The sequence below is a fragment of the Salvelinus fontinalis genome, chromosome 10 (genome assembly GCF_029448725.1).
Source record: "Salvelinus fontinalis isolate EN_2023a chromosome 10, ASM2944872v1, whole genome shotgun sequence".
Taxonomy (NCBI): Eukaryota; Metazoa; Chordata; class Actinopteri; order Salmoniformes; family Salmonidae; genus Salvelinus; species Salvelinus fontinalis.
The window spans coordinates 42578587-42605940 of record NC_074674.1 but is presented as its reverse complement, the minus strand read 5'-3'; the positions used below and the strand labels follow the sequence as shown (position 1 = coordinate 42605940).

The 27354-nt window shown below is 40.5% G+C and overlaps 1 protein-coding gene across 1 annotated transcript in view; it reads left to right on the top strand.

The window, feature by feature from the left end:
• Positions 1-27354, top strand: part of LOC129863295 (protocadherin Fat 3-like) — a 54998-nt gene that overhangs the window by 6342 nt on the left and 21302 nt on the right. Inside the window, exons 6-14 of the mRNA XM_055935183.1 lie at positions 2790-2911; positions 3609-3791; positions 5202-5316; positions 5695-5979; positions 14284-14634; positions 15190-15252; positions 16086-16196; positions 17444-17740; positions 24997-25230. Of these exons, the coding sequence (XP_055791158.1) occupies positions 2790-2911; positions 3609-3791; positions 5202-5316; positions 5695-5979; positions 14284-14634; positions 15190-15252; positions 16086-16196; positions 17444-17740; positions 24997-25230 (1761 nt within the window). The remainder of the gene's footprint in view (positions 1-2789; positions 2912-3608; positions 3792-5201; positions 5317-5694; positions 5980-14283; positions 14635-15189; positions 15253-16085; positions 16197-17443; positions 17741-24996; positions 25231-27354) is intronic.

Sequence of the window (27354 nt, the reverse complement as noted above, 5' to 3'; positions counted from 1 at the left end):
TAGTGTACAGGTTGTTACTCTGATGGTGTGTGTTTATATAGTGTACAGGTTGTTACTCTCTGATGGTGTGTGTTTATATAGTGTACAGGTTCTTACTCTGATGGTGTGTGTTTATATAGTGTACAGGTTCTTACTCTGATGGTGTGTGTTTATATAGTGTACAGGTTCTTACTCTGATGGTGTGTGTTTATATAGTGTACAGGTTGTTACTCTCTGATGGTGTGTGTTTATATAGTGTACAGGTTGTTACTCTCTGATGGTGTGTGTTTATATAGTGTACAGGTTGTTACTCTCTAGTGGTGTGTGTTTATATAGTGTACAGGTTGTTACTCTGATGGTGTGTGTTTATATAGTGTACAGGTTGTTACTCTGATGGTGTGTGTTTATATAGTGTACAGGTTGTTACTCTGGTGGTGCGTGTTTATATAGTGTACAGGTTGTTACTCTGGTGGTGTGTGTTTATATAGTGTACAGGTTGTTACTCTCTAGTAATGTTTGTTTATATAGTGTACAGGTTCTTACTCTAGTGGTGTGTGTTTATATAGTGTACAGGTTGTTACTCTCTAGTGGTGTGTGTTTATATAGTGTACAGGTTGTTACTCTCTAGTAATGTGTGTTTATATAGTGTACAGGTTGTTACTCTGATGGTGTGTGTTTATATAGGGTACAGTTTGTTACTCTCTAGTGGTGTGGTTGTTTATATAGTGTACAGGTTGTTACTCTCTGATGGTGTGTGTTTATATAGTGTACAGGTTGTTACTCTGATGGTGTGTGTTTATATAGTGTATAGGTTGTTACTCTCTGATGGTGTGTGTTTATATAGTGTACAGGTTGTTACTCTCTGATGGTGTGTGTTTATATAGTGTACAGGTTGTTACTCTCTGATGGTGCGTGTTTATAAAGTGTACAGGTTGTTACTCTCTGATGGTGTGTGTTTATATAGTGTACAGGTTGTTACTCTCTGATGGTGTGTGTTTATATAGTGTACAGGTTGTTACTCTCTGATGGTGTGTATTTATATAGTGTACAGGCTCTTACTCTGATGGTGTGTGTTTATATAGTGTACAGGTTGTTACTCTCTAGTGGTGTGTGTTTATATAGTGTACAGGTTGTTACTCTCTAGTAATGTGTGTTTATATAGTGTACAGGTTCTTACTCTCTGATGGTGTGTGTTTATATAGTGTACAGGTTGTTACTCTCTGATGGTGTGTGTTTATATAGTGTACAGGTTGTTACTCTCTGGTGGTGTGTGTTTATATAGTGTACAGGTTGTTACTCTGGTGGTGTGTGTTTATATAGTGTACAGGGTGTTACTCTCTGATGGTGTGTGTTTATATAGTGTACAGGTTGTTACTCTCTGATGGTGTGTGTTTATATAGTGTACAGGTTGTTACTCTGATGGTGCGTGTTTATATAGTGTACAGGTTGTTACTCTGGTGGTGTGTGTTTATATAGTGTACAGGTTGTTACTCTGATGGTGTGTGTTTATATAGTGTACAGGTTGTTACTCTCTAGTAATGTGTGTTTATATAGTGTACAGGTTGTTACTCCTTGATGGTGTGTGTTTATATAGTGTACAGGTTGTTACTCTGGTGGTGTGTGTTTATATAGTGTACAGGTTGTTACTCTCTGATGGTGTGTGTTTATATAGTGTACAGGGTGTTACTCTCTGATGGTGTGTGTTTATATAGTGTACAGGTTGTTACTCTCTGATGGTGTGTATTTATATAGTGTACAGGCTCTTACTCTGATGGTGTGTGTTTATATAGTGTACAGGTTGTTACTCTCTAGTGGTGTGGTTGTTTATATAGTGTACAGGTTGTTACTCTCTGATGGTGTGTGTTTATATAGTGTACAGGTTGTTACTCTCTGATGGTGTGTGTTTATATAGTGTACAGGTTGTTACTCTGATGGTGTGTGTTTATATAGTGTACAGGTTGTTACTCTCTGATGGTGTGTGTTTATATAGTGTACAGGTTGTTACTCTCAGGTGGTGTGTGTTTATATAGTGTACAGGTTGTTACTCTGATGGTGTGTGCTTATATAGTGTACAGGTTGTTACTCTCTGATGGTGCGTGTTTATAAAGTGTACAGGTTGTTACTCTCTGGTGGTGTGTGTTTATATAGTGTACAGGTTGTTACTCTCTGGTGGTGTGTGTTTATATAGTGTACAGGTTGTTACTCTCTGATGGTGTGTGTTTATATAGTGTACAGGTTGTTACTGTAACAGTCCTGACCTGTTTTATGTTGTTTTTTATGTGTTTATGGTCAGGGCATGTGTTTTGGGTGGGCAGTCTATGTTATCTGTTTCTATGTTGGTTTTGTTTGCCTGGTATGGCTCTTGATTAGAGGCAGGTGGTTTGCGTTTGCCTCTAATTAAGAGTCATATTTAGGTAGGGCATTCTCACTGTTTGTTTGTGGGTGATTGTCTCCTGTGATGTTTTCGTGTTGTCGATGTTATTCACTTTCGGAGCTGTTTGGCTGTTCGTGTGTTTTGATGTAACGTTCCTGTCCGTAAGTTTACGTTTAGTGATGTGAGTTTATGTTCAGGTTTCGTTCTACGTCGTTTTGTTATTTTGTAAGTTTTGAAAGTGTTTGTTTTCGTGTCATCGGTTTTCGTTATAAAAATAAAGATGGCATATTTCCCTGACTCCGCATTTTGGTCTGAAGATCCTTCTCTCCTCACCTCATCTGAGGATGAGGAGAGCGACAGCCTTAACAGTTACTCTCTGGTAGTGTGTGTTTATATAGTGTACAGGTTGTTACTCTGGTGGTGTGTGTTTATTTAGCGTACAGGTTCTTACTCTCTGGTGGTGCGTGCATTGAGCATGGCTGGAGTGGAGAGCAGTGCTACAGTCAGTGTCCAGGTGGGAGACCAGAACGACTGTCCACCTGTGTTCCAACAGCTCAGGTACATCAACATATTTTACTTTTGACCTGAAAGTAATGTGATTTTATAAACATTTGTAAAAGCAAAGGGGAGATATTCATTTACAAGTATTTAATAGGAAATTATGTGACAATGGATACTTTTGGATACTTTTTGAATGTTATCATGACCATTGGGACATGGATGGTAACCCTATATTGTGATGGTAACCCTCTATTGGGACATGGATGGTAACCCTATATTGTGATGGTAACCCTCTATTGGGACATGGATGGTAACCCTCTATTGGGATGGTAACCCTCTATTGGGACATGGATGGTAACCCTCTATTGGGATGGTAACCCTCTATTGGGACATGGATGGTAACCCTCTATTGGGACATGGATGGTAACCCTCTATTGGGACATGGATGGTAACCCTCTATTGGGACATGGATGGTAACCCTCTATTGGGACATGGATGGTAACCCTCTATTGGGATGGTAACCCTCTATTGGGACATGGATGGTAACCCTCTATTGGGACATGGATGGTAACCCTCTATTGGGACAGGGATGGTAACCCTCTATTTTATATAGTATTTATTTGGGACAGGCTTCTCACTGTGTGTGTGTGTGTGTGTGTGTGTGTGTGTGTGTGTGTGTGTGTGTGTGTGTGTGTGTGTGTGTGTGTGTGTGTGTGTGTGTGTGTGTGTGTGTGTGTGTGTTTGTTAACTCCAGTTACATAGGTGTTATCAGCGAGGCTGCTCCGGTCAACAGTGTGGTCCTCGGGGAGGACGGTAACCCTCTGGTCATACAGGCTATGGACCGTGACCGTAACCTGAACGCCCTGCTGGTGTTCAACATCATAGATGAGACCGCTAGATCCTTCTTCACCGTGGACTCTGGGACCGGGTCCATTAGGTGGGTTTGGTGCCTCTGTTCTAGTGTGTAAAATATGTTTTTCTTCACTACACCCCCCTGTATCATCCAGAGATCCATTCAAGGAATTTATGACCAATCCAATTTCTTTAGCGACTGGCTTCAATATATTTTTATTACTCACCAAAGTAAAGAGTTTTAGGAATTAACCTCACTAGGGCGTGTGGACTAGCGTCCCACCTGGCCAACATCCAGTGAAATTGCAGAGCGCCAAATTTTCAAAAACAGAAATACTCATTCTTAAAAATTTAAAAGTGTTAAACATGGGTTTAAAGATTAACTTCTTGTTAATCCAACCACGATGTAAGATTTCAAAAAGGCTTTACGGCTAAAGCATACCATGCGATTATCTGAGAACAGCGCCCAGCAGACAAATCATTACAAACAGTTACCAGCCAAGTAGATGAGTTACACAAGTCAGAAATAGCAATACAATTAATCACTTACCTTTGATGATCTTCATATGGTTGCACTCACAAGACTCCATGTTACACAATAAATGTTTGTTGTGTTCGATAATGTCCCTCTTTATGTCCAAAACCCTCAGTTTTTGTTGGTGCGTTTAGTTCAGCAATAAAGTTCCTCAATTCAAAAATCTTAGTTTTGTTGGTAAATTTTGTTCAGCAATTCAATGGAACAAACTACGGTCACAACAGAGAGACGAAAAATCTAAAAAGTGCAATAAAAGTTCGTAGAAACATGTCAAACGATGTTTAAAATCAATCCTCTGGTTGTTTTTGTCATAAATAATGAATAATATTACAACCCGGACAAAAGCTTCGTCAATAGAAAAGGTGAAACAAGAGAGGCGCTCTCCCGATCACGCGCTGGACTCGTGTCTGGAAATGTCCACTGTCCACTCATCGAAAGTGCTATATCTCCATCATTTTTCAGAGTAAAAGCCTTAAACAATGCCTAAAGACTGATCACATGTAGAGGAAGACGTGGAGGTCGTGAACTGGATCCTAAGTCTTTGTATGGTGGATAGGCTTTCAATATAATAGTACTTCCTGGATGGATTTTCCTCTGGTTTTCGCCTGCCATATCAGTTCTGTTATACTCACAGACATTATTTTAACTGTTTTGGAAACTTTAGAGTGTTTTCTATCCAAATCTACCAATTATATGCATATCCTAGCTTCTGGGCCTGAGTAGCAGGCATGTTTACTTTGGGCATGCTTTTCACCCAAAATTACGAATGCTGCCCCCTACCCTAGTGAAGTTAAATTAAACACTTTTTTTTTTGTACTTTTTTGTTGTTGTTGTGTGTCTGTGTCTGTTTATGTCTGTGTCTGCGTTGGTGTGTGCTTAATATTAGTAGTGGATGTATTACATTGTAAAGAGGTCAGACGTACTACTTCTCATATGTTCATATCCTGATTCTGAATGTAGAACCATCTCTACTCTGGACTACGAGACGTTCTCTGCCTTCTCCTTCCGGGTACATGTGAGGGACAGTGGGAGACCCCAGAGAACAGCAGACAACCCAGCTCAGGTCCATATCAAGGTGATACATCTATACACTGATTCTTCTTCTTCTTCTTTTCACCTTCACTTTACATCCTTTATGTATCTCCAACCGTAACTAAGTTACCTTAAAGCTACAGTCTGAGATTCGAAAAACAACAATCGATCGGTACATATATATCAAAGATTTGAAATGACCGTTGAACATATTCCCAGAACTCAGACTGTAGCTTTCGAAGGCTGCTTCAAAAACCGAACATTTTGATTTATTTATTTATGAATACTATAATACCTAAAAAATACATGTAAAGGACCTTGAACTGTAATTATATGTCATTTTAAATATCCTTTAAATAATGTTTAGTGTAATTGTCAAAGGTCATTTAAATGCTGTTTATTTTTCCCTGTCCTCCACCAGGTGGTAAACATCAACGACTCCCCTCCTAAGTTCTCCCAAGACTCCTATGAGACGGTCCTCCTCCTCCCCACCTACCTCGGGGTCGAGGCCCTGAGGGTCACGGCCTTTGACCCGGACCTGACGCCTGACCCCGCCGTGACCCCTGCTGACCTCTCTGTGACCTCTGCCCTGGTGTACACCCTGGCTGACCGGAACCTCGAACACTTCTCCATGGAACGTTCCACTGGCGTTCTCACCGTCAAAAACCGCAACCTCTCCAAGGACCGTTACCGCTTCAACGTCAAGGTCATTATGTTACTATCTTTATTCAACATCTAGGTGATCAATAACCTGTTACTGTCTTTATTCAACATCTAGGTGATCAATAACCTGATTTATCTCTTCAAAGTAAGAGGTGATCAATAACCTGTTACTATCTTTATTCAACATCTAGGTAATCAATAACCTGTTACTATCTTTATTCAACATCTAGGTGATCAATAACCATTTACTATCTTTATTCAACATCTAGGTGATCAATAACCTGTTATTATCTTTATTCAACATCTAGGTAATTAATAACCTGTTACTATCTTTATTCAACATCTAGGTGATCAATAACTTGCTACTATCTTTATTCAACATCTAGGTGATCAATAACCTGTTACTATCTTTATTCAACATCTAGGTGATCAATAACCTGATACTATCTTTATTCAACATCGTGGTGATCACTAACCTGATACTATCTTTATTCAACATCTAGGTGATCAATAACCTGTTACAATCTTTATTCAACATCGAGGTGATCAATAACCTGTTACTATCTTTATTCAACATCTAGGTGATCAATAACCTGTTACTATCTTTATTCAACATCTAGGTGATCAATAACCTGTTACTATCTTTATTCAACATCTAGGTGATCAATAACCTGATTTATCTCTTCAAAGTAAGAGGTGATCAATAACCTGTTACTATCTTTATTCAACATCTAGGTGATCAATAACCTGTTACTATCTTTATTCAACATCTAGGTGATCAATAACCTGTTACTATCTTTATTCAACATCTAGGTGATCAAACACCTGTTACTATCTTTAGTTAACATCTAGGTGATCAATAACCTGATACTATCTTTATTCAACATCTAGGTGATCAATAACCGTATACTATCTTTATTCAACATCTAGGTGATCAATAACCTGATACTATCTTTATTCAACATCTAGGTGATCAATAACCTGATACTATCTTTATTCAACATCTAGGTGATCAATAACCTGTTACTATCTTTAGTTAACATCTAGGTGATCAATAACCTGTTACTATCTTTATTCAACATCTAGGTGATCAATAACCTGTTGCTATCTTTATTAAACATCTAGGTGATCAATAACCTGATTTATCTCTTCAAAGTAAGAGGTGATCAATAACCTGTTACTATCTTTATTCAACATCTAGGTGATTAATAACCTGTTACTATCTTTATTCAACATCTAGGTGATCAATAACCTGTTACTATCTTTATTCAACATCTAGGTGATCAATAACCTGATACTATCTTTATTCAACATCTAGGTGATCAATAACCTGTTACTATCTTTATTCAACATCTAGGTGATCAATAACCTGATTTACCTCTTCAAAGTAAGAGGTGATCAAAAACATGTTACTATCTTTATTCAACATCTAGGTGATCAATAACCTGTTACTATCTTTATTCAACATCTAGGTGATCAAACACCTGTTACTATCTTTAGTTAACATCTAGGTGATCAATAACCTGATACTATCTTTATTCAACATCTAGGTGATCAATAATCGTATACTATCTTTATTCAACATCTAGGTGATCAATAACCTGATACTATCTTTATTCAACATCTAGGTGATCAATAACCTGATACTATCTTTATTCAACATCTAGGTGATCAATAACCTGTTACTATCTTTATTAAACATCTAGGTGATCAATAACCTGATTTATCTCTTCAAAGTAAGAGCTGATCAATAACCTGTTACTATCTTTATTTAACATCTAGCTGATCAATAACCTGATACTATCTTTATTCAACATCGAGGTGATCAATAACCTGTTACTATCTTTATTAAACATCTAGGTGATCAATAACCTGATTTATCTCTTCAAAGTAAGAGCTGATCAATAACCTGTTACTATCTTTATTTAACATCTAGCTGATCAATAACCTGATACTATCTTTATTCAACATCGAGGTGATCAATAACCTGTTACTATCTTTATTTAACATCTAGGTGATCAATAACCTGATTTATCTCTTCAAAGTAAGAGGTGATCAATAACCTGTTACTATCTTTATTTAACATCTAGCTGATCAATAACCTGATACTATCTTTATTCAACATTGAGGTGATCAATAACCTGTTACTATCTTTATTCAACATCTAGGTGATCAATAACCTGATACTATCTTTATTCAACATCTAGGTGATCAATAACCTGTTACTATCTTTATTCAACATCTAGGTGATCAATAACCTGATACTATCTTTATTCAACATCTAGGTGATCAATAACCTGATACTATCTTTATTCAACATCTAGGTGATCAATAACCTGTTACTATCTTTATTTAACATCTAGGTGATCAATAACCTGTTACTATCTTTATTCAACATCTAGGTGATCAATAACCTGATACTATCTTTATTCAACATCTAGGTGATCAATAACCTGTTACTATCTTTATTTAACATCTAGGTGATCAATAACCTGTTACTATCTTTATTCAACATCTAGGTGATCAATAACCTGTTACTATCTTTATTCAACATCTAGGTGATCAATAACCTGTTACTATCTTTATTCAACATCTAGGTGATCAATAACCTGATACCAGCTTTATTCAACATCTAGGTGATCAATAACCTGATATATCTCTTCAAAGTAAGAGGTAATCAATAGTGGTCCAGTGTCTAAGATGCTGCTGTTTCCTGGTCTAAACTTTTTGAATGTATTCCTTGATTCAACCAATCAGATGTTGTCCAGGCCACGCAACTTGCAAAGTGTAGCATACAATCTGTGCAAAGAGCTGTAAAAAACCTTCCAAACTGCTGTAAAATACCCTCTTACCAGCTGTAAAATACCCTGTTAACTGCTGTAAAATACCCTGTTAACTGCTGTAAAATACCCTCTTACCAGCTGTAAAATACCCTGTTAACTGCTGTAAAATACCCTCCAAACAGCTGTAAAATACCCTGTTAACTGCTGTAAAATACCCTGTTAACTGCTGTAAAATACCCTCTTAACTGCTGTAAAATACCCTGTTAACTGCTGTAAAATACCCTCTTAACTGCTGTAAAATACCCTCTTAACAGCTGTAAAATACCCTGTTAACTGCTGTAAAATACCCTCTAACCAGCTGTAAAATACCCTGTTAACTGCTGTAAAAAACCTTGCAAACAGCTGTAAAATACCCTGTTAACTGCTGTAAAATACCCTCTTAACTGCTGTAAAATACCCTCTTAACTGCTGTAAAATACCCTGTTAACTGCTGTAAAATACCCTGTTAACTGCTGTAAAATACCCTGTTAACTGCTGTAAAATACCCTGTTAACTGCTGTAAAATACCCTCTTAACTGCTGTAAAATACCCTCTTAACTGCTGTAAAATACCCTGTTAACTGCTGTAAAATACCCTGTTAACTGCTGTAAAATACCCTCTTAACTGCTGTAAAATACCCTGTTAACTGCTGTAAAATACCCTCTTAACTGCTGTAAAATACCCTCCAAACTGCTGTAAAATACCCTCTTAACTGCTGTAAAATACCCTCTTAACTGCTGTAAAATACCCTCCAAACAGCTGTAAAATACCCTCTTCTGTAAAATACCCTCCAAACTGCTGTAAAATACCCTCCAAACAGCTGTAAAATACCCTCTTAACTGCTGTAAAATACCCTCTTAACTGCTGTAAAATACCCTCCAAACAGCTGTAAAATACCCTCTTAACTGCTGTAAAATACCCTCTTAACTGCTGTAAAATACCCTCTTAACTGCTGTAAAATACCCTCCAAACAGCTGTAAAATACCCTCCAAACAGCTGTAAAATACCCTCTTAACTGCTGTAAAATACCCTCTTAACTGCTGTAAAATACCCTCTTAACTGCTGTAAAATACCCTCCAAACAGCTGTAAAATACCCTCCAAACAGCTGTAAAATACCCTCTTAACTGCTGTAAAATACCCTCCAAACAGCTGTAAAATACCCTCCAAACAGCTGTAAAATACCCTCTTAACTGCTGTAAAATACCCTCTTAACTGCTGTAAAATACCCTCCAAACAGCTATAAAATACCCTCCAAACAGCTGTAAAATACCCTCTTAACTGCTGTAAAATACCCTCTTCTGTAAAATACCCTCCAAACAGCTGTAAAATACCCTCTTAACTGCTGTAAAATACCCTCTTAACTGCTGTAAAATACCCTCTTAACTGCTGTAAAATACCCTCCAAACAGCTGTAAAATACCCTCCAAACAGCTGTAAAATACCCTCTTAACTGCTGTAAAATACCCTCTTAACTGCTGTAAATTACCCTCCAAACAGCTGTAAAATACCCTCTTCTGTAAAATACCCTCCAAACAGCTGTAAAATACCCTCCAAAGCGCTGTAAAATACCCTCTTAACTGCTGTAAAATACCCTCTTAACTGCTGTAAAATACCCTCCAAACAGCTGTAAAATAACCTCTTAACTTCTGTAAAATACCCTCCAAACAGCTGTAAAATAACCTCTTAACTTCTGTAAAATACTGTCACGTCCGTCGAATGAACAGGACCAAAGCGCAGCGTGGTAAGCGTACATATTCCTTTTTATTAGGATGACGCCGGCAAAACAATAAACAATACAAAACAACCGTGAAGCTTAAGGCCACAAACAAAGTTAACCTCCCACAAAGACAGGTGGGAAAAAGGGCTACCTAAGTATAGTTCCCAATCAGAGACAACGATAGACAGCTGCCCCTGATTGAGAACCATACCAAGCCAAAACATAGAAATACAAATAATAGAACGAAAGAACATAGAATACCCACCCCAAGTCACAGCCTGACCAAACCAAATAGAGATTAAAAGGATCTCTAAGGTCAGGGCGTGACAAATACCCTCTAACCAGCTGTAAAATACCCTCTAACCAGCTGTAAAATACCCTCCAAACAGCTGTAAAATACCCTCCAACCAGCTGTAAAATACCCTCTTAACTGCTTTAAAATACCCTCTAACCAGCTGTAAAATACCCTCTAACCAGCTGTAAAATACCCTCTTAACTGCTGTAAAATACCCTCTAACCAGCTGTAAAATACCCTCTTAACTGCTGTAAAATACCCTCTTAACTGCTGTAAAATACCCGCCAAACAGCTGTAAAATACCCTCTAACCAGCTGTAAAATACCCTCTAACCAGCTGTAAAATACCCTCTTACCAGCTGTAAAATACCCTCTTAACTGCTGTAAAATACCCTCTAACCAGCTGTAAAATACCCTCTAACCAGCTGTAAAATACCCTCTTAACTGCTGTAAAATACCCTCCAAACAGCTGTAAAATACCCTCTAACCAGCTGTAAAATACCCTCTTAACTGCTGTAAAATACCCTCTTAACTGCTGTAAAATACCCTCCAAACAGCTGTAAAATACCCTCCAACCAGCTGTAAAATACCCTCCAAACAGCTGTAAAATACCCTCTTACCAGCTGTAAAATACCCTGTTAACTGCTGTAAAATACCCTGTTAACTGCTGTAAAATACCCTCTTACCAGCTGTAAAATACCCTGTTAACTGCTGTAAAATACCCTCCAAACAGCTGTAAAATACCCTGTTAACTGCTGTAAAATACCCTGTTAACTGCTGTAAAATACCCTCTTAACTGCTGTAAAATACCCTGTTAACTGCTGTAAAATACCCTCTTAACTGCTGTAAAATACCCTCTTAACAGCTGTAAAATACCCTGTTAACTGCTGTAAAATACCCTCTAACCAGCTGTAAAATACCCTGTTAACTGCTGTAAAAAACCTTGCAAACAGCTGTAAAATACCCTGTTAACTGCTGTAAAATACCCTCTTAACTGCTGTAAAATACCCTCTTAACTGCTGTAAAATACCCTGTTAACTGCTGTAAAATACCCTGTTAACTGTTGTAAAATACCCTGTTAACTGCTGTAAAATACCCTGTTAACTGCTGTAAAATACCATCTTAACTGCTGTAAAATACCCTCTTAACTGCTGTAAAATACCCTGTTAACTGCTGTAAAATACCCTGTTAACTGCTGTAAAATACCCTCTTAACTGCTGTAAAATACCCTGTTAACTGCTGTAAAATACCCTCTTAACTGCTGTAAAATACCCTCCAAACTGCTGTAAAATACCCTCTTAACTGCTGTAAAATACCCTCTTAACTGCTGTAAAATACCCTCCAAACAGCTGTAAAATACCCTCTTCTGTAAAATACCCTCCAAACTGCTGTAAAATACCCTCCAAACAGCTGTAAAATACCTTCTTAACTGCTGTAAAATACCCTCTTAACTGCTGTAAAATACCCTCCAAACAGCTGTAAAATACCCTCTTAACTGCTGTAAAATACCCTCTTAACTGCTGTAAAATACCCTCTTAACTGCTGTAAAATACCCTCCAAACAGCTGTAAAATACCCTCCAAACAGCTGTAAAATACCCTCTTAACTGCTGTAAAATACCCTCTTAACTGCTGTAAAATACCCTCTTAACTGCTGTAAAATACCCTCCAAACAGCTGTAAAATACCCTCCAAACAGCTGTAAAATACCCTCTTAACTGCTGTAAAATACCCTCCAAACAGCTGTAAAATACCCTCCAAACAGCTGTAAAATACCCTCTTAACTGCTGTAAAATACCCTCTTAACTGCTGTAAAATACCCTCCAAACAGCTATAAAATACCCTCCAAACAGCTGTAAAATACCCTCTTAACTGCTGTAAAATACCCTCTTCTGTAAAATACACTCCAAACAGCTGTAAAATACCCTCTTAACTGCTGTAAAATACCCTCTTAACTGCTGTAAAATACCCTATTAACTGCTGTAAAATACCCTCCAAACAGCTGTAAAATACCCTCCAAACAGCTGTAAAATACCCTCTTAACTGCTGTAAAATACCCTCCAAACAGCTGTAAAATACCCTCTTCTGTAAAATACCCTCCAAACAGCTGTAAAATACCCTCCAAAGCGCTGTAAAATACCCTCTTAACTGCTGTAAAATACCCTCCAAACAGCTGTAAAATAACCTCTTAACTGCTGTAAAATACCCTCCAAACAGCTGTAAAATAACCTCTTAACTTCTGTAAAATACCCTCCAAACAGCTGTAAAATAACCTCTTAACTTCTGTAAAATACTGTCACGTCCGTCGAATGAACAGGACCAAAGCGCAGCGTGGTAAGCGTACATATTCCTTTTTATTAGGATGACGCCGGCAAAACAATAAACAATACAAAACAACCGTGAAGCTTAAGGCCACAAACAAAGTTAACCTCCCACAAAGACAGGTGGGAAAAAGGGCTACCTAAGTATAGTTCCCAATCAGAGACAACGATAGACAGCTGCCCCTGATTGAGAACCATACCAAGCCAAAACATAGAAATACAAATAATAGAACGAAAGAACATAGAATACCCACCCCAAGTCACAGCCTGACCAAACCAAATAGAGATTAAAAGGATCTCTAAGGTCAGGGCGTGACAAATACCCTCTAACCAGCTGTAAAATACCCTCTAACCAGCTGTAAAATACCCTCCAAACAGCTGTAAAATACCCTCCAACCAGCTGTAAAATACCCTCTTAACTGCTTTAAAATACCCTCTAACCAGCTGTAAAATACCCTCTAACCAGCTGTAAAATACCCTCTTAACTGCTGTAAAATACCCTCTAACCAGCTGTAAAATACCCTCTTAACTGCTGTAAAATACCCTCTTAACTGCTGTAAAATACCCGCCAAACAGCTGTAAAATACCCTCTAACCAGCTGTAAAATACCCTCTAACCAGCTGTAAAATACCCTCTTACCAGCTGTAAAATATCCTCTTAACTGCTGTAAAATACCCTCTAACCAGCTGTAAAATACCCTCTAACCAGCTGTAAAATACCCTCTTAACTGCTGTAAAATACCCTCCAAACAGCTGTAAAATACCCTCTAACCAGCTGTAAAATACCCTCTTAACTGCTGTAAAATACCCTCTTAACTGCTGTAAAATACCCTCCAAACAGCTGTAAAATACCCTCCAACCAGCTGTAAAATACCCTCCAAACAGCTGTAAAATACCCTCTAACCAGCTGTAAAATACCCTCTTAACTTCTTTAAAATACCCTCTAACCAGCTGTAAAATACCCTCTTAACTGCTGTAAAATACCCTCTTAACTGCTGTAAAATACCCTCCAACCAGCTGTAAAATACCTTCCAACCAGCTGTAAAATACCTTCCAACCAGCTGTAAAATACCCTCTAACCAGCTGTAAAATACCCTCTAACCAGCTGTAAAATACCCTCTAACCAGCTGTAAAATACCCTCTAACCAGCTGTAAATCTTGTTATATGAAACACTAAAGCTATCGACCTATCCCCAGGTGTGGGATGGTCGTTTCTCCAGCACAGTGTTAGTAACCATCCTGGTCCGTGAAGCCATGGACAGCGGCCTCCTCTTCTCCCTCCCCGTCTACTCGTCCTCCGTCGCCGAGAACGATGGCAACATTTCCATAGTGACCGTGGTGAACGCAGTGGGACACCGGCTTAACGAGCAGCTGAAGTACACGCTGCTGAATGCTGGCGGTCGCTTCACGGTGCGCCCCACTTCCGGGGTGGTCCTGACCATGGGAATACCGTTTGACCGCGAGGAGCAGGACAGCTATGAACTGGTGGTCGAAGCCAGCAGAGTCTACGACCGACTGAGGGTTGCTAGAGTTACTGTCAAGGTTCAGGTGGGTACAGGGTGTGTGTTTGAGAGAGAGGGAAATATTTAGTTATTTTTAGAGACAGAGACAGAGAGTGAGAGAGAATGAGTGAGGGAGAAAGAGTGAGAGAGAAGGAGTGAGAGAGAAAGAGAGAGACAGCGTGAGAGAGACAGAGACAGAGTGAGAGAGAGACAGAGAGAGAGTGAGAGAGCGTGAGAGAGAGAGAGAGAGAGAGTGAGAGAGCGTGAGAGTGACAGAGAGTGAGAGAGAGACAGAGAGTGAGAGAGAGACAGAGAGTGAGAGAGAGACAGAGAGTGAGAGACAGAGTGAGAGAGGGACAGAGAGTGAGAGAAGGTGAGAGGCAGAGTGAGAGATAGAGAGTGAGAGATAGAGAGTGAGAGATAGAGAGTGAGAGATAGAGAGTGAGAGATAGAGAGTGAGAGAGACATAGAGTGAGAGAGAGACAGAGACAGAGAGACAGAGAGTGAGAGAGAGTGAAAGAGACAGTGAGAGAGAGATACATTAGATATACATTATTATTATTATTAGAGACCAACAGTTGGAGTTTGTCTCCCCCTAAAGGTGGAGGATGTGAATGACAATGCTCCGGAGTTTGTTGACTTGCCGTACTACGCTGCTGTCCAGGTAGGTGTGTGGACCAGGCACCGTGGTGTACAGGGTCTCAGCTGTGTGTGTGTGTGTGTGTGTGTGTGTGTGTGTGTGTGTGTGTGTGTGTGTGTGTGTGTGTGTGTGTGTGTGTGTGTGTGTGTGTGTGTGTGTGTGTGTGTTGACCAGGTGGAGTCAGACCCAGGCTCCGTGGTGTACAGGGTCTCAGCAGTGTGTGTGTGTGTGTGTGTGTGTGTGTGTGTGTGTGTGTGTGTGTGTGTGTGTGTTGACCAGGTGGAGTCAGACCCAGGCTCCGTGGTGTACAGGGTCTCAGCTGTGTGTGTGTGTGTGTGTGTGTGTGTGTGTGTGTGTGTGTGTGTGTGTGTGTGTGTGTGTGTGTGTGTGTGTGTGTGTGTGTGTGTGTGTGTGTGTGTGTGTGTGTGTGTGTGTGTGTGTGTGTGTGTGTGTGTGTGTGTGTGTGTGTGTTGACCAGGTGGAGTCAGACCCAGGCTCCGTGGTGTACAGGGTCTCAGCTGTGTGTGTGTGTGTGTGTGTGTGTGTGTGTGTGTGTGTGTGTGTGTGTGTGTGTGTGTGTGTGTGTGTGTGTGTGTGTGTGTGTGTGTGTGTGTGTGTGTGTGTGTGTGTGTGTGTGTGTGTGTGTGTGTGTGTGTGTGTGTGTGTGTGTGTTGACCAGGTGGAGTCAGACCCAGGCTCCGTGGTGTACAGGGTCTCAGCTGTGTGTGTGTGTGTGTGTGTGTGTGTGTGTGTGTGTGTGTGTGTGTGTGTTGACCAGGTGGAGTCAGACCCAGGCTCCGTGGTGTACAGGGTCTCAGCAGTGTGTGTGTGTGTGTGTGTGTGTGTGTGTTGACCAGGTGGAGTCAGACCCAGGCTCCGTGGTGTACAGGGTCTCAGCATCAGACAGAGACTCTGGGCTCAACGGTGATGTCGTTTACACACTGAAAGAGGAGCATCGGAACTTCCAGGTGGAGAAACCTTTATATGTATATTATATATAAACCTTTAAATGTATATTATATATAAACATTTATATGTCTATTATATATAAACCTTTAAATGTATATTATATATAAACCTTTATATGTATATTATATATAAACCTTTAAATGTATATTATATATAAACATTTATATGTCTATTATATATAAACCTTTAAATGTATATTATATATAAACCTTTATATGTATATTATATGTAAACCTTTAAATGTATATTATATATAAACCTTAATATGTCTATTATATATAAACCTTTAAATGTATATTATATATAAACCTTTATATGTATATTATATGTAAACCTTTAAATGTATATTATATATAAACATTTATATGTATATTATATGTAAACCTTTAAATGTACATTATATGTAAACCTTTAAATGTATAACAGCAATGGGCATTTTTAAAGAATATCTGTGTTTGAGTACTTTCAATATCTATGTTCGAGTAAATTATTTTTGTTTACTTGAGTGCTGAAGTAGTAGCAAGTTTACGATTGTTCCAAATTGTTAGTTGGTCTGATACACATCTGCAAATGAGTCTGGATTGTCACTGGATTTGACATACCCCGAACAATAGACACTGGTTAATGTCTAGTACTTGTATTTGATTATTAGTAATAGAATACAAATTTTGAATTATGTTCTCGAGTACTCACAACCACCCATAGTTCCTGCTAGTATACAGTACCAGTCAAAAGTTTAGACACGACTACTCATTCAAAGGTTTTTTGTTTATTTTTTACTATTTGCTACATTGTAGAATAATAGTGAAGACATCAACACTATGAAATAACACATATGGAATCATATAGTAACCAGAAAAAGTGTTAAACAAATCAAAATATATTTTAGATTTTAGATTCTTCAAAGTTGAGCCATCCTTTGCCTTGATGACAGCTTTGCACACTCTTGGCATTCTCTCTCAACCAGCTTCACCTGGAATGCTTTTCCAACAGTCTTGAAGGAGTTCCCACATATGCTGAGCACTTGTTGGCTCAAATATAACAAATGTTTGGTTACTACATGATTCCACATGTGTTATTTCATAGTTTTGGTGTCTTCACTATTATTCTACAATGTAAAACCCAAACTTTTGACTGGTACTGTATGTATTTTAGACAGGAGGACACTGTGTGAGATCAGCTACAGATTTATGACAACTTTCTCTGTAAAGAGAAAATTAAGTTTCTCTTCTCCTCTCCTCTCCAGGTGGACCCTCTAAGAGGTGAACTGATCCTCAAGCGTTCCCTCGAAGCCGACCTGTCCAACGCTGAATACAAACTCACCATCGTAGCTCAAGATGGTGGCTCCCCTTCCCTGTCCAGTGAGGTGGAGCTACCTGTCACTATCATGAACAAGGCCATGCCGGTGTTTGACAAGCCTTTCTATGGCATCACAGTGAGGGAGGATGTCCCCGTGTCCACCCCGGTCCTGTATATCAACGCTACCAGCCCCCAGGGACAGAGTGTTATATACACTGTCATGGAGGGAGACCCTTCACTACAGGTTACAGTTATACACACACATACACACACATACACACACGCGCACAAACGCGCACGCGCACACGCACACGCACACACACACACACACACACACACACACACACACACACACACACACACACACACACACACACACACACAGTTATATAGCACTATACTTGTGAGGACCATTTTAACAATTGATTCACACTAAATATCCTATTTTCTCTAACCCCTAACCCCTAACTCCTAATTCTAACCCCTAACCCCTAACTCCTAACCCTAACCCCCAACTCCTAAACCTAACCCCTAACTCCTAACCCTAACCCCCAACTCCTAAACCTAACTCCTAAACCTAACCCCCAACTCCTAACCCCTAACCACCAACTCCTAAACCTAACCCCTAAACCTAACCCCTAACTCCTAACTCCTAACTCCTAATCCTAACTCCTAATCCTAACTCCTAATCCTAACTCCTAATCCTAACTCCTAAACCTAACTCCTAACTCCTAAACCGAACTCCTAAACCTAACCCCCAACTCCTAAACCTAACTCCTAACCCCTAACTCCTAACCCCTAACTCCTAAACCTAACTCCTAAACCTAACTCCTAAACCTAACTCCTAACCCTAACTCCTAAACCTAACTCCTAAACCTAACTCCTAAACCTAACTCCTAAACCTAACTCCTAACCCCTAACCCCCAACTCCTAAACCCCAACTCCTAAACCTAACTCCTAAACCTAACTCCTAAACCTAACTCCTAAACCTAACTCCTAAACCTAACTCCTAACCCCCAACTCCTAAACCTAACTCCTAAACCTAACTCCTAAACCTAACTCCTAAACCTAACTCCTAAACCTAACTCCTAAACCTAACTCCTAACCCTAACTCCTAAACCTAACTCCTAAACCTAACCCCTAACTCCTAAACCTAACTCCTAAACCTAACTCCTAACCCTAACCCCTAACTCCTAAACCTAACTCCTAACCCTAACCCCTAACTCCTAAACCTAACTCCTAAACCTAACTCCTAACCCTAACCCCTAACTCCTAAACCTAACTCCTAAACCTAACTCCTAACTCCTAACTCCTAACTCCTAACTCCTAAACCTAACTCCTAAACCTAACTCCTAACTCCTAAACCTAACTCCTAAACCTAACCCCCAACTCCTAAACCTAATTCCTAAACCTAACCCCCAACTCCTAACCCTAACTCCTAACTCCTAACTCCTAATCCCAACCCCTAACCTTAACCCTTAACCCCTGAGCCTAAAGTGGCCTTTTTAAAAGTGAAGACCGGCCAAAATCTCCTCAGAGGGATTAAGGGGAAATGGTAGTACAAGTGCACACACGTACAATAAAATAAATCAAATCACATTTTATGTATCACATGTGCCAAATACAACAGGTGTAGACCTTACAGTGAAATGGTTACTTACAAGCCCTGAACCAACAATGTATAATAGAGTTTAGAACGTATTTACTAAAATAAGAAAAAATAAGAAAAATAGGAAAAATAACAAATAATTCAGGAGCAACAATGAAAATTACAGTAACGAGACTATATACAGGGGGTACTGGTACAGAGTCAATGTGGAGGCTATATACAGGGTGTTACGGTACAGAGTCAATGTGGAGGCTATATACAGGGGGTACCGGTACAGAGTCAATGTGGAGGCTATATACAGGGTGTTACGGTACAGAGTCAATGTGGAGGCTATATACAGGGTATTACGGTACAGAGTCAATGTGGAGGCTATATACAGGGGGTACCGGTACAGAGTCAATGTGGAGGCTATATACAGGGGGTACCGGTACAGAGTCAATGTGGAGGCTATATACAGGGTGTTACGGTACATAGTCAAAGTGGAGGCTATATACAGGGGGTACCGGTACAGAGTCAATGTGGAGGCTATATACAGGGGGTACCGGTACAGAGTCAATGTGGAGGCTATATACAGGGGGTACTAGTACAGAGTCAATGTGGAGGCTATATACAGGGGGTACTAGTACAGAGTCAATGTGGAGGCTATATACAGGGGGTACTGGTACAGAGTCAATGTGGAGGCTATATACAGGGTGTTACGGTACAGAGTCAATGTGGAGGCTATATACAGGGGGTACCGGTACAGAGTCAATGTGGAGGCTATATACAGGGGGTACTGGTACAGAGTCAATGTGGAGGCTATATACAGGGGGTACCGGTACAGAGTCAATGTGGAGGCTATATACAGGGGGTACTGGTACAGAGTCAATGTGGAGGCTATATACAGAGGGTACCGGTACAGAGTCAATGTGGAGACTATATACAGGGGGTACTGGTACAGAGTCAATGTGGAGGCTATATACAGGGGGTACTGGTACAGAGTCAATGTGGAGGCTATATACAGGGTGTTACGGTACAGAGCCAATGTGGAGGCTATATACAGGGGGTACCGGTACAGAGTCAATGTGGAGGCTATATACAGGGTATTACGGTACAGAGTCAATGTGGAGGCTATATACAGTGGGTACCGGTACAGAGTCAATGTGGAGGCTATATACAGGATGTTACGGTACAGAGTCAATGTGGAGGCTATATACAGGGTGTTACGGTACAGAGTCAATGTGGAGGCTATATACAGGGGGTACTGGTACAGAGTCAATGTGGAGGCTATATACAGGGGGTACTGGTACAGAGTCAATGTGGAGGCTATATACAGGGTGTTACGGTACAGAGTCAATGTGGAGGCTATATACAGGGGGTACTGGTACAGAGTCAATGTGGAGACTATATACAGGGTGTTACGGTACAGAGTCAATGTGGAGGCTATATACAGGGTGTTACGGTACAGAGTCAATGTGGAGGCTATATACAGGGGGTACCGGTACAGAGTCAATGTGGAGGCTATATACAGGGTGTTACCGTACAGAGTCAATGTGGAGGCTATATACAGGGGGTACCGGTACAGAGTCAATGTGGAGGCTATATACAGGGGGTACCGGTACAGAGTCAATGTGGAGGCTATATACAGGGTGTTACGGTACAGAGTCAATGTGGAGGCTATATACAGGGTGTTACGGTACAGAGTCAATATGGAGGCTATATACAGGGTGTTACGGTACAGAGTCAATGTGGAGGCTATATACAGGGGGTACCGGTACAGAGTCAATGTGGAGGCTATATACAAGGGGTACCAGTACAGAGTCAATGTGGAGGCTATATACAGGGTGTTACGGTACAGAGTCAATGTGGAGGCTATATACAGGGTGTTACGGTACAGAGTCAATGTGGAGGCTATATACAGGGGGTACCGGTACAGAGTCAATGTGGAGGCTATATACAGGGTGTTACGGTACAGAGTCAATGTGGAGGCTATATACAGGGGGTACTGGTACAGAGTCAATGTGGAGGCTATATACAGGGGGTACTGGTACAGAGTCAATGTGGAGGCTATATACAGCGTGTTACGGTACAGAGTCAATGTGGAGGCTATATACAGGGGGTACCGGTACAGAGTCAATGTGGAGGCTATATACAGGGTGTTACGGTACAGAGTCAATGTGGAGGCTATATACAGGGGGTACCGGTACAGAGTCAATGTGGAGGCTATATACAGGGGGTACCGGTACAGAGTCAATGTGGAGGCTATATACAGGGTGTTACGGTACAGAGTCAATGGGGAGGCTATATACAGGGTGTTACGGTACAGAGTCAATGTGGAGGCCATATACAGGGTGTACCGGTACAGAGTCAATGTGGAGGCTATATACAGGGGGTACCGGTACAGAGTCAATGTGGAGGCTATATACAGGGTGTTACGGTACAGAGTCAATGTGGAGGCTATATACAGGGTGTTACGGTACAGAGTCAATATGGAGGCTACATACAGGGTGTTACGGTACAGAGTCAATGTGGAGGCTATATACAGGGGGTACCGGTACAGAGTCAATGTGGAGGCTATATACAAGGGGTACCAGTACAGAGTCAATGTGGAGGCTATATACAGGGTGTTACGGTACAGAGCCAATGTGGAGGCTATATACAGGGGGTACCGGTACAGAGTCAATGTGGAGGCTATATACAGGGTACCTGTACAGAGTCAATGTGGAGGCTATATACAGGGGGTACCGGTACAGAGTCAATGTGGAGGCTATATACAGGGTGTTACGGTACAGAGTCAATGTGGAGGCTATATACAGGGTGTTACGGTACAGAGTCAATGTGGAGGCTATATACAGGGTGTTACGGTACAGAGTCAATGTGGAGGCTATATACAGGGTGTTACGGTACAGAGTCAATGTGCGCGGGTACAGATTAGTTGAGGTAATTGAGGTAATATGTACAGTAGATGTTCCTCTTGTCCAGGTGGGAAAGGGCAGTGTGGAGTGTAATAGAGATTGCATCATCTGTGGATCTGTTGGGGCGGTATGCAAATTGGAGTGGGTCCAGGGTTTCTGGGATAATGGTGTTGTGAGCCATGACCAGCCTTTCAAAGCACTTCATGGCTTCAGGACTGAGTGCTACGGGACGGTAGTCATTTAGGCAGGTTGCCTTTGTGTTCTTGGGCACAGGGACTATGGTGGTCTGCTTGAAACATGTTGGTATTACAGACTCAGTCAGGGACAGGTTGAAAATGTCAGTGAAGAAACTTGCCAGTTGGTCTGCGCATGCTTTGAGTACACGTCCTGGTAATCCGTATACCATACAATACCATACCATACCATACAATACCATACAATACCATACAATACCATACCATACCATACCATACAATACAATACCATACAATACAATACCATACAATACCATACCATACCATACAATACCATACCATACAATACCATACAATACCATACAATACCATACCATACAATACAATACCATACAATACCATACCATACAATACAATACCATACAATACCATACCATACAATACCATACAATACCATACAATACCATACCATACCATACAATACAATACAATACCATACAATACCATACCATACAATACAATACCATACCATACAATACAATACCATACCATACAATACCATACAATACCATACAATACCATACCATACCATACCATACAATACAATACAATACAATACCATACAATACAATACCATACAATACAATACAATACCATACAATACCATACCATACAATACAATACCATACAATACCATACCATACAATACCATACAATACCATACAATACCATACAATACCATACAATACCATACCATACAATACAATACAATACAATACCATACCATACCATACAATACAATACCATACAATACCATACCATACAATACAATACCATACAATACCATACCATACCATACAATACAATACCATACAATACCATACCATACAATACAATACCATACCATACCATACCATACCATACAATACCATACAATACCATACAATACCATACAATACCATACCATACCATACAATACCATACAATACCATACCATACAATACCATACCATACAATACCATACCATACAATACAATACCATACAATACCATACAATACCATACAATACAATACCATACCATACAATACCATACAATACCATACCATACAATACAATACAATACAATACCATACAATACCATACAATACAATACCATACCATACAATACCATACCATACCATACAATACAATACCATACAATACAATACCATACAATACAATACCATACAATACCATACCATACAATACAATACAATACCATACCATACCATACCATACAATACCATACCATACAATACAATACCATACAATACCATACCATACAATACAATACAATACCATACAATACCATACCATACAATACAATACAATACAATACCATACCATACAATACCATACAATACCATACAATACCATACAATACCATACCATACAATACCATACAATACCATACCATACAATACAATACAATACAATACCATACCATACCATACAATACAATACCATACAATACCATACAATACAATACAATACCATACCATACCATACCATACCATACAATACCATACAATACCATACAATACCATACCATACAATACAATACAATACAATACCATACCATACCATACCATACCATACAATACAATACCATACAATACCATACAATACCATACCATACCATACCATACCATACAATACCATACAATACCATACAATACAATACAATACCATACCATACCATACAATACCATACAATACCATACCATACAATACCATACAATACCATACAATACCATACAATACCATACAATACCATACAATACCATACAATACAATACCATACCATACCATATCATACCATACCATACCATACCATACCATACCATACCATACCATACCATACCATACCATGCCATGCCATGCCATGCCATACCATACCATACCATACCATACCATACCATACAACACCAATACAATACAATACAATACAATGCTTACTTGAATATTGACAACAGAACCCAAACCATTTATATACGTGAATACACCCAAAGCCATGAAATGAATAACTTGATAAGACGGACAGATGAAGGGGCTAAGACGGACAGAGGCAGGGGCTAAGACGGACAGAGGCAGGGGCTAAGACGGACCGAGGCAGGGGCTAAGACGGACCGAGGCAGGGGCTAAGACGGACCGGTGAAGGGGCTAAGAAGGACAGAGGCAGGGGCTAAGACGGACCGAGGCAGGGGCTAAGACGGACCGAGGCAGGGGCTAAGACGGACCGAGGCAGGGGCTAAGACGGACCGAGGCAGGGGCTAAGACGGACAGAGGCAGGGGCTAGACGGACAGGTGAAGGGGCTAAGACGGACAGAGGCAGGGGCTAAGAAGGACAGAGGCAGGGGCTAAGAAGGACAGAGGCAGGGGCTAAGAAGGACAGAGGCAGGGGCTAAGAAGGACAGAGGCAGGGGCTAAGACGGACAGGGGCAGGGGCTAAGACGGACAGGGGCAGGGGCTAAGACGGACAGGGGCAGGGGCTAAGAAGGACAGGGGCAGGGGCTAAGAAGGACAGGGGCAGGGGCTAAGACGGACAGGGGCAGGGGCTAAGACGGACAGGGGCAGGGGCTAAGAAGGACAGGTGAAGGGGCCAGGACAGACCGACGAAGGGGTACACCCTTCTGTAAGTTAGGGTTAAAAGTGTCTGCAAAATGGCATGAATCATTGCTCCTTCTTGGTCAGGTGGGTTTTGTAAAACTAAATGTATTCTTACCTGGTTCAATAAACACATGATTATTAATCTGATTCCAGTTTGACATGGGCTTTGATACTGGTGCGATCCGGGTCAGCTACCCGTTAGACTACGAGACCACGCCATACTACCGATTAACGGTGAAGGCTACGGACACGCAGACTGGTGCGAGGTCGGAGGTCGATGTGGACATCGCCGTGTTGGACGTTAATGACAACCCTCCGCTTTTCCAGAACGTCTCATATTCCACCACGCTGCCCGAGAACTCCATGATCGGCACTCCGGTATTACAGGTAGGTGTCTGGTCTGTCTGTCTGTCTGTCTGTCTGTCTGTCTGTCTGTCTGTCTGTCTGTCTGTCTGGGTACCAGAAGTCCTCACAAGGATAGTAAAACAAGAACATTTTGGATATTTTAGGCTTAGGTGTAGTTTTAGGGAAAATTGGATTTTAGTAGAAACTTTTATCCAGAGAGACTTACAGTAGTGAGTCATTTAGCAGTCACTCTTGTCCAGAGAGACTTACAGTAGTGAGTCATTTAGCAACTGAGCCTCACAGGACATTGGATGGTCATTAATGATTTGGTCCTCACTAGGATAGCAATACAAAACTGTGTGTGGGGGGGTGGGTGGGTGTGCCTTATGTTTTGGTGGGGGCCACCTAGTGGTGAAATTAAGAATCTGTTTGTTCTCAATTCCATCAAAAAGTCTCAGAAATCCTCTCTTTGTAGGTCCTGTGTCAAGGTCCTCACTAGTATAGTGTGTGTGTGTGTGTGTGTGTGTGTGTGTGTGTGTGTGTGTGTGTGTGTGTGTGTGTGTGTGTGTGTGTGTGTGTGTGTGTGTGTGTGTGTGTGTGTGTGTGTGTGTGTGTGTGTGTGTGTGTGTGTGTGTGTGTGTGTGTGTGTACAGTGCCTTCAGAAAGTATTCACACCCACATTCTTACAGCTAAAATTTTTAAATGGATTACATTTAGATGTCTTTGACCTACACAAAATACCTCACAATGTTAAAGTGGAATTATGTTTTTAGAACTTTGTACAAATTAATAAAAAATGAAACGCTGAAATGTCTTGACTCAATAAGTTTACAACCCCTTTCTTATGGCAAGTTCAGGAGCAAAAAATGTGCTTTAACAAGTCACATAATAAGTTGCATGTACTATGTAATACTAGAGTTTAACATAGCTTCTGAACGACTACCTCATCTCTGTACGCCACACATACAATTATCTATAAGGTCCCTCAGTCGAGCAGTGAATTTCAAACACAGATTCAACCACAAAGACCAGGAAGGTTCTCCAATGTTCTCCAATGTTCTCCAAAGAAAGGGCACCTTTTGGTAAAAAAAAAAAGAAGCAGATTTTGAATATCCCGTTGAGCAAGTTATTAATTACACTTTGGATGGTGTATCAATACACCCAGTCACTACAAACATACAGGCGTCCTTCCTAACTCAGTTGCCGGAGAGGAAGGAAACCGCTCAGGGATTTCACCGTGAGTCTAATGGGGACTTTAAAACAGTAAAATAGAAATTACTTTGACAGGAGAAAACTGAGGATGGTTCAACAAACATTGTAGTTATTCCATAATATTAACCTAAATGACAGAGTGAAAAGAAGGGAGCCTGTCCAGAAAACATGCATCTTGTTTGCAACACAGCACTAAAGTAATACTGTATTGTCCTGAATACAAAGTGTTATCTTTGTGGCAAATCCAATACATTACTGAGTACCACGCTCCATATTTTCACGCATAGTGGTGGCTGCATCATGTTATGCTATGCTTGTAATCATTAAGAAATTGGGAGTTTTTCAGAATAAAAAAAGAGGAAAAATCCTAGAGGAAAAACAGGTTCAGACTGCTTTCCACCAGACGCTGGGAAAAATTACGTATTCACCTGATTTATTAAATATTAATAGTTAACAATTATATACTTAACAAATAGTAAGACATTTCTGTTCTATTAATGCTGGGTTTCTGTAAAGACATGGTATCCACTCTAGCTCCCTGCAGCTAGTCTGGGTGTCTGGTCAAGGACATGGTTTCCACTCTAGCTCCCTGCAGCTAGTCTGGGTGTCTGGTCAAGGACATGGTATCCACTCTAGCTCCCTGCAGCTAGTCTGGGTGTCTGGTCAAGGACATGGTTTCCACTCTAGTTCCCTGCAGCTAGTCTGGGTGTCTGTAAAGACATGGTATCCACTCTAGCTCCCTGCAGCTAGTCTGGGTGTCTGGTCAAGGACATGGTTTCCACTCTAGCTCCCTGCAGCTAGTCTGGGTGTCTGGTCAAGGACATGGTTTTTAATCCACATAGAGATAGCTTGAGCTGACAATTGATTTATAATGGCTTGGTGATAAAAACGTACATTCTGAATGAGTTGGTGTTTGTGTAACCAACTTCACATAGCCCCCCCCCCAGAACAAAG